The 14,041-nt window shown below is 45.8% G+C and overlaps 1 protein-coding gene across 1 annotated transcript; it reads right to left on the reverse strand.

Moving 5' to 3' along the window:
• Positions 1-7,201: 7,201 nt before the first annotated feature.
• Positions 7,202-13,241, reverse strand: LOC114104128 (carboxypeptidase A1). The gene is made up of 10 exons (XM_027950145.2): positions 13,177-13,241; positions 12,637-12,718; positions 12,051-12,284; positions 11,723-11,824; positions 11,124-11,225; positions 10,834-10,944; positions 10,339-10,429; positions 9,690-9,889; positions 9,160-9,244; positions 7,202-7,389 (listed from the first exon to the last, which is right to left on the reverse strand). The coding sequence occupies exons 1-10, from the start codon at positions 13,239-13,241 to the stop codon at positions 7,202-7,204; spliced, it is 1,260 nt and encodes a 419-aa protein (XP_027805946.1).
• Positions 13,242-14,041: the final 800 nt, after the last annotated feature.

A 14,041-nucleotide genomic window follows, 5' to 3' on the forward strand; every position in this document is an offset into this window, starting at 1 on the left:
AGGCATATATTCTTTGTATAAATGAATCAGGAAATCATTCCAATTAGAGTCAGAGACATGCTCTCTGGTCAGAAGGCCTGGGTTTCCTGTCATGCTCAGGCAGGGACTGATGGCCAGATCATGTCACAGCTTCCTTGTCAGTGTTCTGGGCATTCATTCCCTGCCCTTGCCTGAGACCCCTGAGAAGGAGGACGCTTTACCAACGTGCAGTAACTGCTCTACTGTGCGTCAGTGATGGTCAAATTTTAATAATATGTTAGATGCCTCAAAGAGATGAGTATGTCAGAATGAGAAGAGTGGAGGAAGGAAGGAAGCAAGAAACAAAGAGGGAAGGGGGAGAAGAGAGGCAGAAAAGGAGGGGGAAGAAAGCTGCAGGACTCATTCAAAAACTGAGAACTTCCTGGGCTGTAATAATGTCAGGTTCAGTCTGTTGAAAACTATAGAATGATTCAAATGACCTAAAAGTAATTTTCATTTTTTACCTGCAGTAGGAAGCCAGAACCAACACAATCATATTGGACCTGGTATAAATCAGGATTAAAAGAGAACACATAATGTTCATTAGTCACTCAGGGACTTTTCCTGGGGTGCTGTTTAGATTCTACAAAAATTCTTAAGACTTTAAGCTACTCACCAGGAAAACAGAACAAAACAAAAACCTTTTCTTCTGTAATTCCCTCGTGGAATATAAGTGAAGCCAGAGTCCTAGGCTGGAAGAAATATGTAGGTGATTTTTCTTGTGTTGGTTTTAGTTTCTGTCATGTTGTTTATTGGTTGTAGAGTCTGTCTTTTATTTTATTTGACTTTTTTAGGGGGATAACTAATTTCTGTCTACCTGGATTCAAATCCATGATTACCTTCTGGCTCTACTCTGAAGATAATCATTAAGATCCTTTCTTTCTCCAGTTCCAAAACTGAATGTTCTCAGTGTCTTTGATGTGAGTTTATTTTCTTCACATTTCTTTCAAAGATGTCTCATAATACTTTCCTTTTCCAAAACCTAAGAAACATGTGGATTATAATTTATAAGTTTAATTACATTGGGCATGTTAAATACATGCAGTCCAATTTTTTGATTAGCAAATATATTTTTCATATAAAAGCAAAAATAAGACACACTGTGCTTTAAAAAGTGTTCAGAATACATTTGGCTAGTAATACTTCCCTAGATTTGTAGTGATTATTGGAATTAATGTGATGGCATTCTTAAATTGGTATCCAGGTCAGTTATCACATAAAGAAATGTAATGGTAGAAATTTGTCCATCTCAAAATTCTGACAGAACAGGGTACATGATATTGTTGTGTTGACAAAACTGTATTTGTCACAGTATGATCTCCTCATGGTGTCACTTTCTGGTACTGATCATTGTTGTTCTGAATGCAAAAGCAAATTCTCTTTGTGTAACATCCTGAGGCACCTAGTGAAATGTGTGGCCCACAAGATATCGATTATTAAATGCTATTGACTCATGAACTACATTCTGTTAAAGGAGATCACTGTGTCTTCCCTTTGAAATCACTTAGACCTTAATAATCTCCTAGAGGGTGCAGATCACCAACTCTGTGACAGTGGCCCTTAAGTAAGTGTTCTTTAATACATAAATCAAGACTGAAGTCCATTATGGTGGCCATTCGATGCCACTGTATGTTCTGGAGGCTTAGGAAGCTTGTTTTGTCCCCTTGTGCATCTAGTTTTTGGATCTTCCTCTGTGGAAGGTGCTCAGAGGGGCTAATTGGGTAGTTGTTCCCTGGCTGACTGCCACCTGCCAGGTCTGTTTTCACTGTCTTCTCAGTAGCCTTCTAAGTTGCTGCCATCCCCATCAGAGAGATTTTTTCCAAATCTTGAAGCTTTCCAGATACTATCAGACACTTATAGAGCACCTACTATGTGTTAGGTAGCACTTTCAGATACTCCATTTTGTGTGTGTGTGTGTGTGTGTACATATTTAGTTGTAGATTGACACAATACCTTTATTTTATTTATTTATATGTGTATGGAGGAGCAAACTCAGTGCCTCACACGTTCCCATAGTCCTTCCAATGTGTTTTGACTGGTTTAATTCTCAAGCAGTCCTGTGAGGCTGGCGTCTACCTTTTCAGCTGAGGAGGCTAAAGTTTGGGTGGAATGAAGCAGCTCACCCTGAATCATTGAGTAGTTGCTGGGAAGCTAGGACCCAGCCTGAGGACGACAGAGCATGTTCTCATAGGCACTCTACCCTGAGCTTCCCACTCTGGGTAGGCACAGCCAGGTTTGGTCCCCCTTGGCAGTACCTCTGGGTAGGCACAGCCAGGTTTGGTCCCCCTTGGCAGTACCTCTATTTCCCAGTGAAAATGTAGCCTGCCCTTGGCTTCCCTTCCCTCCTCATCACTGAGATTCCTCAGGAAGGCTTCCTCCTGCCACCTGCACAAAAGGCAGTGGAAAATTACGAACTAAAAACACCTGTGCCCTGGAATATAGTTTTTTTCCACTGAATATGTCAGTGTACAGGGTCCTATCTTAAAAGAAAATTGATCCAGGGTTTCTGAGGTTTATTTTGTCAGTGGACACCCATGTCTTCTACTTAAAGAATGAGAGTTACAAACTTTTAACTAGATTGGGGGGTGGGGGATTAGGCTGTTTTCCAGATAGATTGAACTATTCATTTAATAAACCATCTTGATGTGCTTTGTGTCTATCTCTTCTTTCCTTTGTCATGATGTTTCTAATTCAGGCTGAAACATAAATTGTGAAAATCGACCCATGACCACAGGCCTGAGTTTCTTGGGGAAACAGAGGCAAACCTGCAGCCCATGTCAGCAAAGCCTTTATTTCCACTGCACTGTTCTAAAAATGTAGCTGACACCACAGCTGTGGTTAAGCAGAGACTTTTAATTTTCTCCTTTTACTTTGGCAATAAACACTTGGCAGTCTTGGTCTCTGGGGTTGTTAGATGTTGCTCGCAGTTTGAGTTGCCAAATTAATGCGGATCCTGAAAGCTTTGGGGAAGAATTCATTACCCTTTGACAGTTTTTCAGATATAATGTGTGCTCTGTACTTTTCTCAGAGACCTTCCTTGGCCTGACCACTCTGAATGTATGGGTTGGTCATACCAGTTTCCTCTAAAAGTAGCATCTGGATCTTAGTGTGTTCAGGGAATGATGTTCCCATAGTCCTTCCAACCAGAGCCCCTGTGCATCCTCAGATCCACCTAGTCCCACTTGCCCTTGCAGAACAATCGCCAGGATGATGAATAGCTCTGCACTGGATGAGGGATCAGTGAGGTCATATCTGGATCTTATTCAATGATTTTTCAATTTTAACTTCAGGCCAAAGCCAGAGAACTAGAGGTGCATATCTGAGTGTTAATTCGGAGACTACCTGGAAGATTCTTGTGGACCACCAACCACCCCCAGGCGACATTTGAGAACCATCTGTAGTGGTGTAAGGAAGAAATAAAATGACTTCACTTAAAGATCTTTGAGGAGCCCTGGAGAATAGGCGTTGGCATAATCAATTCCCAAGATTGTGATGGGAGCTGAATGTGAGCAGAAAGGGCTCTTGGGAATTTCCACTGGGACTACAGCAGAGTGCTTAGGGAAGGGCTTAGGGGACCTCAGTAATCCCTGTTCCGATATTAACACTGCTGCTTCCAGCTATATCTGGAGTGTAAATTTTTCTGAAGATAAGATAAACTGCAGTGTTCTGGGAAAGATGGTGAAATAAGAGGCCAGAACAGAAGAAGTGAGATTAGACAAATTCTAAAAAAGAATCTGAGCAAAGACTAAGATGCCCATTCAGATGTTTGATATTGAAAAGAAGTGGATGTTAGGGTAGCTTTGTGCACAGATTCATTATCTGGTGTGTTTTGGGGATAAACATCCCCAAATAAACATTGATTATTAAAGCTCATTGTAAGAAATTCTGAAAATCATAAAGAGCAAATCTACTAGCACTACCCAAGTTAGACATAGTTATTATTGGGGGATATGTCCTGAGTATCACCTGTTTGTGTGTTTTAAACAAAAATGGGATTCATATTCAACAGTCAAATTATTTTTTTCCATATTTTTGTTAGTACATTATAGTTGTACATAGTGGTGGCATCTGTTGCATATGCATATATAAACACAATGTAATTGGCCCGATATTCCCCAGTATTTCCCTTTTGCTTCCCATCCTGTCTCCCCCTGGTCCCTTGCCTTTATGGATCTCCCTTTAATTTTCATGTGGTTTCCTGCTCCCTGCAACTTTCTTTTCCTTTTTCCTTTCTAGCTTCTGCACATGAGAGAAAACATATGACCCTAGACCTCTTGAGTTTGGCTCATTTCACTTAACATAATGCTCTCAAGTTCCATCCATTTTCCTGCAAATGACATATTTTCTTTATGGCTGAATAAAACTCCATTGTGTGTATATATACCACATTTTTTTTTTAGTCAGTTCATCCCTTGAGAGACACTGAGGTTGGTTCCATAGTTTGGCTATTGTGAATTGTTCATCTATAAATATGTAGTATGATGACTTTATTTTCTTAGGATAAATACCTAGGAGTGGTTTAGCTGGGTCATATGGTGTTCCATGCCTCGTCTTTTGAGGATCCTCCATATTGATTTCCATAGTGCTTATACTAATTTACAATCCCATCAAGAGTATAAAGGTGTTCCTTTTTTTCCACATCCTCTCCAACATTTATTATTGTTTGTATTCCTAATTTGACCAAATTATTTTTTTAAAAAAACTCACTCTAATTATTAAAGTCCAAATCACATGCTGTCAAATTCACCCATTTTAAGTATGCAAGGATTTTTTAATACATTTACAGAATTGCACAGCCATCACAATCCAGTTTTGGAATACTTCCACCTGTAGCCAGCTTCTTTCTCTTAAAGTGCTGTGAACATTTTGTCCATGTCAACACAGATCTTATTGCTTCGAGATGTTATTCCGTCATGGGCGTGTGTCATATTAGTATCAATACTGATTGTTCTTTACATTCTTTTCCCTTTTTGTTTGACTTTTTACTATTCCAATCTTGTGCCTACATATTTTTTAACTTGTCCACATGTTTTTATAAAATAAATTCTTCCATGTGGATTTTCTGGGTCAAAGAAGCAATATATTTAAATGTCTTATATTGCCAAATTTGCCCTCCAGAAAGGTGGCACAAATTTATCTTCCCACCGACAGTATGTGACTGTCCTTACTCCTTCCTGCCGTTGATAACACTGAGTCATCAGTCTTTTATTCTAAGCCAAGCCAATGAGAGAAAAATGACAACTTTGTTTTTCTTTGATGTGCAAGGAATCACTGAGGATCAGTATCTTTCTTACAATTACTTTTTCTGTTTCTGCTTTTGGGAATTGCTTATTTATCTTTTGAACTGTTAGTCTTTTCCTTAAACCTCCCTTTACTTACTTGTACTTTCAACCCCCTCAAGATCATTAATATTTTCATATAAGTTATGATATTTTCTAAATGCATTATTTTATGTTTTTATTCATAATTTTTACATTTGATAAAAATGTTTGCAAACAAAATGTAAAGCTCTTCCCACAGTTGAAAAAATTTTTAAGTATTCATAACTTCCATGTCTCCATTTAATAAGCATTTATTATGATTGATATTAATTGTATTATTACTAAAGTCATCTTACTAAATTTTCTTTTCTTACCAGGCTTTATTAAATAAAAGGTGATTGTCTTTCTACTTGGCCAAACTAAGCAGTAAAAATAGGTTGAGCTGATCTACGATCTTTTTTTGTTTTGTTTAATTTTTTCTTTTTTAGTTTTAGATGGACCCAATACTTTTATTTTATTTATATTTATTTATTTTAATTTTTATGTGGTGCTGAGAATGGAACCCAGAGCCTCTCATGTGCTAGAAAGTGCTCTACTACTAAGCCACAAACCCAGCCCTGATCTACAATATTATTGTATGGGTGGAGGAGGATGTTTCTCAAAACATAACACAAAGGGAATATTTTCAAATCTTTAGGTTATCCTTCTATAGATACCCAAACACCTCACCTTGTCTCATAAACTTATGTATGCAGTTTATATATACTGTATGTATAGTCAGCTTTGTTCTTGTTTTTCAGAATGTTTGGTAGCAAAAGCACTATTAAAATAGAACTCCAAGATGAAAACTCCCTCATATCCCTCATAAAATGACAAAAAAAAAAAAAAAGTTGACTTTCAGACCACCTTTTGTGAAAAAGACAAGATTCAAGTCAGTAGAGCTGGAGGCAGCTTGAGATCTGAGCTGGCAAATTCAGGGAGATGTCCCCATCCTCACCCAGACCCTAGTCCAGGCCCCAGTGACTTCTGTGTAGTGACCCCAGCTCCACATTTACATCTTAAGAAATATGGAGAAAGAAGCAAAAAAGTAGAGTCTTATTTTTTAAAAAGCTGGGATACTCTGTGTGCCATGGTACTAGTCACTAGTATACTGCCACAGTCCTCAGGATTCCCAAGCCCAGGGAGGGATGCCAACTTCAAGCCATGTAGGGAATATGGGCAGGAGAACAGAAAGGCAGGGGGTGGGAACTGGAGGGAGCACAGGTGATGTGCAGGGGATGCTGAAAAAGATGTTGCAAATGAAAAATTAACCACACCTCTACCCTTAAAGGCAGAACCTTTGGGCTATATTACAATTAATGAAAATGTCCCTGGATTGGCAATTCATTCTTTATCTTCAGCGAATGATTTCATTTCACCCAATTATTTTCTTCCAATGTAATTAAGGAGTGGGAGGCCATATCTTGCTTTATAGTAATCTGTTTGACTTGACTGCAACATCTGCAGTCACCAGTATTATTCTCTCTCACATTCCAGGTTATTGCTTTTGTAGACGATGGCTACAACCAGCTGAATTCCTTGTCACCATGGGGTTCTGGGCATTTGCTTTGCAGCTGTGGCAGCTGCCTGCTTCCAAGATATGCACAAATCGCCCCTGACGAGATGAGCTCAGGGTGATCTAATTAAAATAGATACCACTTGGATACAGGATCCTGAAATACAGGGGAGTTAGGGGTCCTTTAGCCTAACCACCCACATGTTTCCAATGAGGTCTGCAGGAACTAAATCACTTCTGCCCCAACTTTCAGAGGTGGATGTGCCCCATGCACTCCACATACAAGCCCCAAGATTCTGCACTTTGTATTCTCAAACTTTATTTGGATGGGGCCAGAGAGGAGGGAGAAGGGTGCCAAAGGGCCAGTTCAGTAGGGGTGATTCAGGGTGTACTCCATGATGGTCATAAGCGCCAGCCATGTCTCCTGAGCAGTAGGGACGATCTGAGAGGCTGGCAGCAAGAAGCCATAGCGCCCACTGTCCCGGAGCTCGAAAGTAAAGGAGTACTTGATGCCCTGGTTGTAGGTCCAGTCAACAGTGCTTCCACTGGCTTGATCTGGGGCCAGAGTGAAAAAAGAGGAAGGGTCGGTCATCTTGGAAACATTTACATAGGCCAGGTTAGCAACCCAAAGCACCAAGCCTTGTGCAATGCCAAGCAGAGTCTGTGTCTAGCAAGGTCTGCTGTTGACTAAGCAGCCTGGCTTCTAAGAAATTCCTGCTGGGCCTAAGCCCAAAAAGCCCAAAGAGGAGGCCAGCATTGGTTGCCCCATTCATTGGGGAACACAGTTGCAAAAGCCTGTCTGAAAAGTGTCTCCATCCAATAGTCACCTCAAGGACACCTCGAAATATACCAGAATTTAAAATATATATATACCAGAATTCTCCATTTAGAAGAGGAGGTTTAATTCTCTGGGGGCTCTGGTCTGCAGGTAAAAGTGCAAAGATTCAGAGTCAAAGTGAAAGCCCTGGGTCTGTCTTTTAGGGAGAAAGTTTTCCAGGTTTGCAGTGAACTGTGGGTAATGAAGTCACTTTCAAATTGAGCTGGGGGAGACAGAGGCAGGTTGCATATCAGAATTTAACTTGACTGCTGAGCATCATGGCGCATGCCTGTAATCCCAGTGGCTTGGGAGCCTAAAGCAGGAAGATCATGAGTTCAAATCCAGCCTCAGCAACTTAGCAAGACCCTGTCTCTAAATAAAATATTTAAAAAAAAAAATGGCTGGGGATGTCACTCAGTGGTTAAGTGCCCCTGGGTTTAATCCTCAGTTTAAAAAAAATAAGAAAGAATTTAACTTGATGATGTCAAATGCAAAAAACTCCTTTAGAATCGGAACAGTTTCTAAAGAAGGTCTGGGATCAAAAATGAAGTTATCCCTGGGTAAGACTGTGATCCACTCACCCCCTAAAACCTGGGCACATGGGCCAGGAAGTACATGAGGTGGGTGAGCAGTCCACCCCTCTGTTCCCTGTACCCCACTTCTGACTTCCAGTACTCCAATTCAGTTTCCTGGCTATTCCCAAAACACACCAGGCCAGGGCCTTCTGCCTGGAAGGCCCTTTCCTAAATAGATATCCTCTTGGTTTCCTGCTCATTTCCTTCAACACTGGCCCAAATTCCACCTGCCTCCAGCCACTTGCCTCTAACCCTCAGTTTGTAACCTCTACACTGTGCTGCCCGATTCTCCTCACCCAGCTCTGGTGCCAGTTTTTCTCCCCAGCATTTTTTTGCCTAACCTGAATTGTTTACTTAAGATGGTTATCAGTCTCCTCTCCTAGAGCATACGTTTTCTGATCTTTGCTTATTTTATTCATAGTTATATCCCAAGCACACAAAACAGGGCCTGGTGCAGAATGGGTGCTCACTAAGCATTTGCTGACTGAATTCCATTTCCGTATAGTAATGCTTCTCCCACGGGCATCGCATGTACAGTATAAGCAAGTGGGGAAAAGATCAAGTATATTCCTTAATTAAAGGGTGGTGGAGAAGTGTTTTCTTTAATTGAATTTCCTGGGGATCTGTGAGTTCCAGCAGAGCTCTCCACCCCATCCATGCATGAGTCCTGACAAGCTAAAGTGACAAGCGTGCTCAAAGGAACCCACAATTGAAAGCGTCAAAGAAGACAAGTTCATGCCAGAAAAAGGTTCTGTGCACTTCTCCAAATGACCAAACCAGAAGTTGTCAGGCATAAGGGACCTGGGTGCACACCCATGCTCGCAGGTCCGGGTGCCTTTGGCTGCTTCCTTCCATGAGGGATGCTCCCTTGGGCAGGAAGAGCCAGCTGATGTTGGTCTGGGGACTACCTAGAGAGATTGTACAGCCACTTACAGATTGTTGTGATGATGCTGCCATACTTGTATTTGGTCCCGTACAGAGAGGACAGAGCTGTCACAGCAGACTTGGCCAGTTTATCCTGTAAAACACACAAGCAAGGCCACTATCATGGACAGAGTAGTCCAGCTGGCAGGGTGGTCCCAGAGCAGCACCTGCAGAAGGGGGCCCGAGGGAGAGAACACAGAGCCTGTTCTGCCCTGCAGGTGATCAACAACGCCATGGTCCTTTGTTCCTGCAATGTGGATGGCTGTCCCTTCCCCTCCCTTTAGTTACAGTGCAGCTCTGAGTGTAGTGCTGCAAGTTGAAAGTCCAGCCCTGCCCCTTGCTCAACCACTCTGTGCCTCAGTTTCCTGGAAAGAAAGAAAGGCTAGTCCAGTAGCTGGTCTTTCCAAATCATCGGGGGTACAAGGGAAGAAGGGGGTGCTGAGCACACTGGCTCTCAGCCATCAGGCAGCTCTGTTGGGTGAAAGCCCAGGCCTGCCCAAAGCTGCCCTTGGGATGAAGGGCAAACAGGCAGCACCTACCAGCTCTTCCTTGTCAGGGGCTGGTTCTGATGTGTAGCCATAGGGGTAAAGGAGGAGCTGGGAGTAGCTGTGGATGGAGATGAAGGCCTTGATGTTCCCGTGGTGGTTCACAAAGTTCACAATGGACTGGACCTCCACTTCTGAGTTGGGGAACTTGCCTCGGTACTGGTCGGAGCAGGGATTGCTGCTGGAGCCAGCCTCTGTGGGAGGGCAGAGGGCAGAGCTGGCATTTCCTAACCCAAGTGGTATGGCTTATAGGGCTTCCACAGTTCCCAGTTCTTTATATGGAGTTGGGAGAGGTGGGATCCAGGCCCTCGTTAAGGAAAGACCAAAGCCTTCTTATAATCTGGGGACCTGCCTCCCTTACCAGCCAGATTTGGCCTAAGCTGAGGCCAGTTCTTCCAGTGATGTGGCAGAGACAGGAAAGAGTTGAGGTTAGGATAGAAAACCCTGAGATGAACTTTCAGAACTTAGTTCCATCTAGAAGGAACTTCCTTTTACAGACAAGGACCTCCAACTCTGAAAGCCCAGGTACAGGGCTAACACCCCACTCGCTACCTTTTCCTCACTGCTTGTGCAACTAGCCAGGAGGGTAAGAAGCTATTCTGGGTGGTCCCATGCCTGCCCCCTAAATCACACTGGGCCTTACTCCCAAAGCCAGCGTCCCAGTTCCTGTTGGCGTCCACACCAACACAGAGGGAGTTTGATGTGAGGGATCGAGTTTTGCGCCACATGCGATTCTGAGGAAAGAAAAGGGATCAGCCAGCCCACTGCACTCTGCATCAGAAACTGTATTTGTGTTAAAAATAAAAGTAGGACCGGGAAGCAAGGTCTGGGGTGGTGTGCCTCAACTGGGGACAATGTTGTCCATCATTTTGCAGTGTCTGAAGATACTCTGGGTTTTTCCAACTGGAGGGAAGTGGGAGGTGCTACTGCATCTAGTGGGTAGGAGGAGATGCACAGGTTGGCCCCCCACAACAAAGAACCACCTGACCAAAATGTCCATAGTGTCAGGCTGAGAATCCTGTCCAGGAGGGCAGTTCTTCTCCCCCTCCCACAACTTAGGGGGCTTGGAGAGGGTGAGTCGCTTGTGGGGCTAAGGCCAGAGTACATCCCACTTTCCTTGAGAACAGAAAGATTGTACCTTGCTGTGGGTGAAAGCAAAACCGTCAGGGTTGGTAACAATCTCCAGGAAGATGTCCATATTATTAAGAATGTTAGTTAAAGCGGGGTCCTGGCCATAGTCTTGAGTGATCTGGTGGGAGGAGGCAAGAGAGAGAGAGGGCAGAGTGCTCCAATCAGGCATCTGCCATGCTGAGCAATGAACACCTCTGGGGTCACTGCTTCTGGAAGGGAAAGGGGATGCCAGGGTTTCTGTGGGCCTTGGTACCAGTCCCCACCAGGCGAGAGCTCTCCTCACCTCCCCAGCCTTACCTTCTTTGCAAACCAGACTCCGCTGGCCTGAGTGACCCACTCCCGGGAATGGATGCCTGTGTCAATCCAGATGGCAGGACGGTTGTTCCCTCCAGTGCTGAACTAGGGAAGAGGCAGGGAAATGGGCAAGGGGAAGGTGGATTCCCCAAAGGGAAATCCACCCAGGCCAGAGGCCACCTGTTCTCTGGTATCTCAGGTTGAAGCTTTGTTTGTGGGACCACCACTCAGGTGGGTTGAACAGAGATCCCACAGAGCTTGACCTCCTGCCCCCAGCCCCAGCTTGGAGCCAATATGGCTCAACCTGACTTCCAGGCCCCTGCTCTGTACAGTTCTCTGTGGGAGGTCACCAACAAAACTCTTGCCTGTGCTACCCAGAATACTTTCCATACTGTGACATTTGGTTGAAAACACTTGGGTCACCGAAAAGTTTAAATTGTGTGTGTACTTGTATATACACACCTAACATACCCAGGCCAGCCAGGAAGCTCAGACCTTCCCAAATGTCTACACAGGGAATCTGTACAACAGTGTGAGACCTATGCCCATATACAGATGCCCATGGTGGGGGCCATGAACATCTACATGTGGGCACCCTTTACCTTCAGCACATAAATGGGTCGATCTTCATAGGTTTTGCCAATCTGGATCTTGCTGACAAGCTGTGGGTGCTCAGCCACCAGCAGGTCCAAGAAGTTATAGATCTGAGATGGGAAAGAAGGGAAGAAGGACCTTGGTGGCTTCTGGGTGCCCAGACACCTCCCTCAACAGTCCTGCAATGTGATGGAGCCATGACCTGGATCACACCAGCCACATATACACAGAGCAGGTGCCTCCCACCCCCAGGTTGACCCTGACTCAGGCCCATGCTCTGCCCGCTGTGAGGAAGAGAGTGGTGCCTGAGGGGAGTGGCCAAAGGGCTGCCCTCACCTCCTCCAGGGTGTGGTAGGTGGCGTAGTTAAAGGTGTCGGTAGATTGGACCTTGGCCCGGAAGGCGAACATCTGCTCCTGTTCCTCATCCAGCAGTGACTGCAGGTCCTTGATCATGATCTCGTACCTGATGTCTTGGGCCTCCAGGAAGATTTTGACAGCCTGGAGACTGTGAAAGGGCACTCGGATGTCGATGGGCGAGCCAGGCCAGGTAGGGCCTTTCCAGAAGTCCAGCTGGGGAGGACAGAAGCCGGCACTGTTTGAGTGGGCTAGAGACATCAGCCAGGAGAGCAGCCTGGGACAGGACAAGCTTGGGAGAGGGTGTTGGTGCCAGAAGCCTCAGTATAGAGGGGGATGGAGCATGGGAGTTAGGGGCAGAGATAAGGAAATGGAAAGAGGGTTCTGGCACTTTGTTAGATGCTCCAGGGCAGCAAGATCTGAAACTGCGGGGTTGAAGTCACTTCCTAACCGGGCCCATTCAGTCCAGTGACTCTTTCTGGGAGGTACCAGTGACTAAAGTCGGGGAGTAGGGAGCCCAGCTGGCCTGGGAGGTACCGTGGGGTCTCTGGGTCTCCCTGCCTCTGACCTGCAGGTGCTGCAGGTCCTCCAGCTCCTTCACCTTCTGCACCTGGGCTTCGTCAGCTGCAAAGATTCGGAGCACCTGGTGCCTGGGCAAAGTGGGATGAAAACTGAGCACCCCAGCCAGTTCCTACCCTGGCTGCCAACACTCCCCAGAGCAGGAAAGAGGCAGCCTGGGATCCCCAGTGTGGGCCTGGGTCCTCTGGCCTGGAGTAGGAAGAGGCACCAAAGTCTCTGCCATGGGAAGCCAGGCTCTCCCCATCTTGGAAAATTCTAGACTTATTGCTGTCCCCATCTATTTAGATTATTTTTCTCTCTCCCAAACTAGCCAGGCCTCCTCTCTCTTCCTCTACTGCAAATTCCTCCTCATCTCCAAGGCTCAGACTGTCCTGAGAGACCTGGACCTCCGCCAGCCTGCCGCCCCAGGGTGGTGCTGGCCGTGCTCTCTGGCTGGTTCCTGCATGTCTGTCTCCTCCAGACACTGGCTAGGGTGAGTCCTCCCCGTCTCCCCTCTGGGCTCTCGTCCTCCTCCTCTCCACACTCCTACCCCACAAAGTCCTCATGGCCAAAGACAGTTCCCAGCAGCACACTCAAAACCAGCAGCCCCCTCATGCTGCAGCCGTAAAGGTCAGACTGAGGTTGACACTGAGATCTGGGCCTTTTAAACCCAGGGCAGCGTTCTCCTGGCTGTGCCCAAGGGCTGTGCTCCTCTTGCACCTGGACCAGGTCTCACAGGAAGGGGGGGTGGGGGTTCCAAGCTCTGGCACCTTCTCACCCTCCCTGATATGATAAAGTGGTAGGGAATGGGGCAGCTGGAAAGATAAGCCAGGCCCCCCCTTGGCCATGAGGATCAGCTGGGCCTGAGGTCTCCCAGCTGGGACTCACCTGTGGCCCACAGCCCCAGGCACCTGCAGCTGGACTGTGGTCCGGTTTGCTTAGGGTCCAGTGGAAAAGGAGCCAGGACTTCCAGAGGCAACAAAAACTGGGGCCTTGTGTGAGGTGTCTCCTTCTCCCATACCCCTGAGTACCAGCTCTGTTCTTAGAATAGAGTTGGGGTCCCCTGCCTCATCCAGCTCCTGCATCTGCTCGGCTCCATGCCTTCCTGGTTTTGTGCAGCCCTGTGCAGGGTACATCCCCTCTGGGGTCTAGGCCATTGAAAGGGACTTCCCAGCCCCACTCCTGGCCAAGGTGCTCTTGTAGGAGTCAGCCTGTAGCAGCAGCAACTGAATCAGAAACCCAGTTCTAGCCAGCATTGCCCCCCACCCCACCACCATGGGTCCCCAGGGTCTGTGGTGCCCTTGGTAGAAACTAGAACCAGAGATCATCTGAATAGAAAGGGCTGTGGGAGCAGGGCCAGACCCAGGCTGGGATCGCACAGTGGACAGGAGAGCTGGGAACTCACCAAGGGAATT

Source organism: Marmota flaviventris, chromosome 1 (genome assembly GCF_047511675.1).
Source record: "Marmota flaviventris isolate mMarFla1 chromosome 1, mMarFla1.hap1, whole genome shotgun sequence".
Taxonomy (NCBI): domain Eukaryota; kingdom Metazoa; phylum Chordata; class Mammalia; order Rodentia; family Sciuridae; genus Marmota; species Marmota flaviventris.

Excerpts from the sequence above, each read along its gene's own strand:
- LOC114104128 (XM_027950145.2), bottom strand. The coding sequence starts at position 13,241 with ATGAGGGGGCTGCTGGTTTTGAGTGTGCTGCTGGGAACTGTCTTTGGC. Across the intron at positions 11,226-11,722 it reads GACCCATTTATGTGCTGAAG|TTCAGCACTGGAGGGAACAA; the intron begins GTAAAGGGTGCC and ends CCTCTTCCCTAG. Across the intron at positions 10,430-10,833 it reads TTGCTTTCACCCACAGCAAG|AATCGCATGTGGCGCAAAAC; the intron begins GTACAATCTTTC and ends TTCTTTCCTCAG.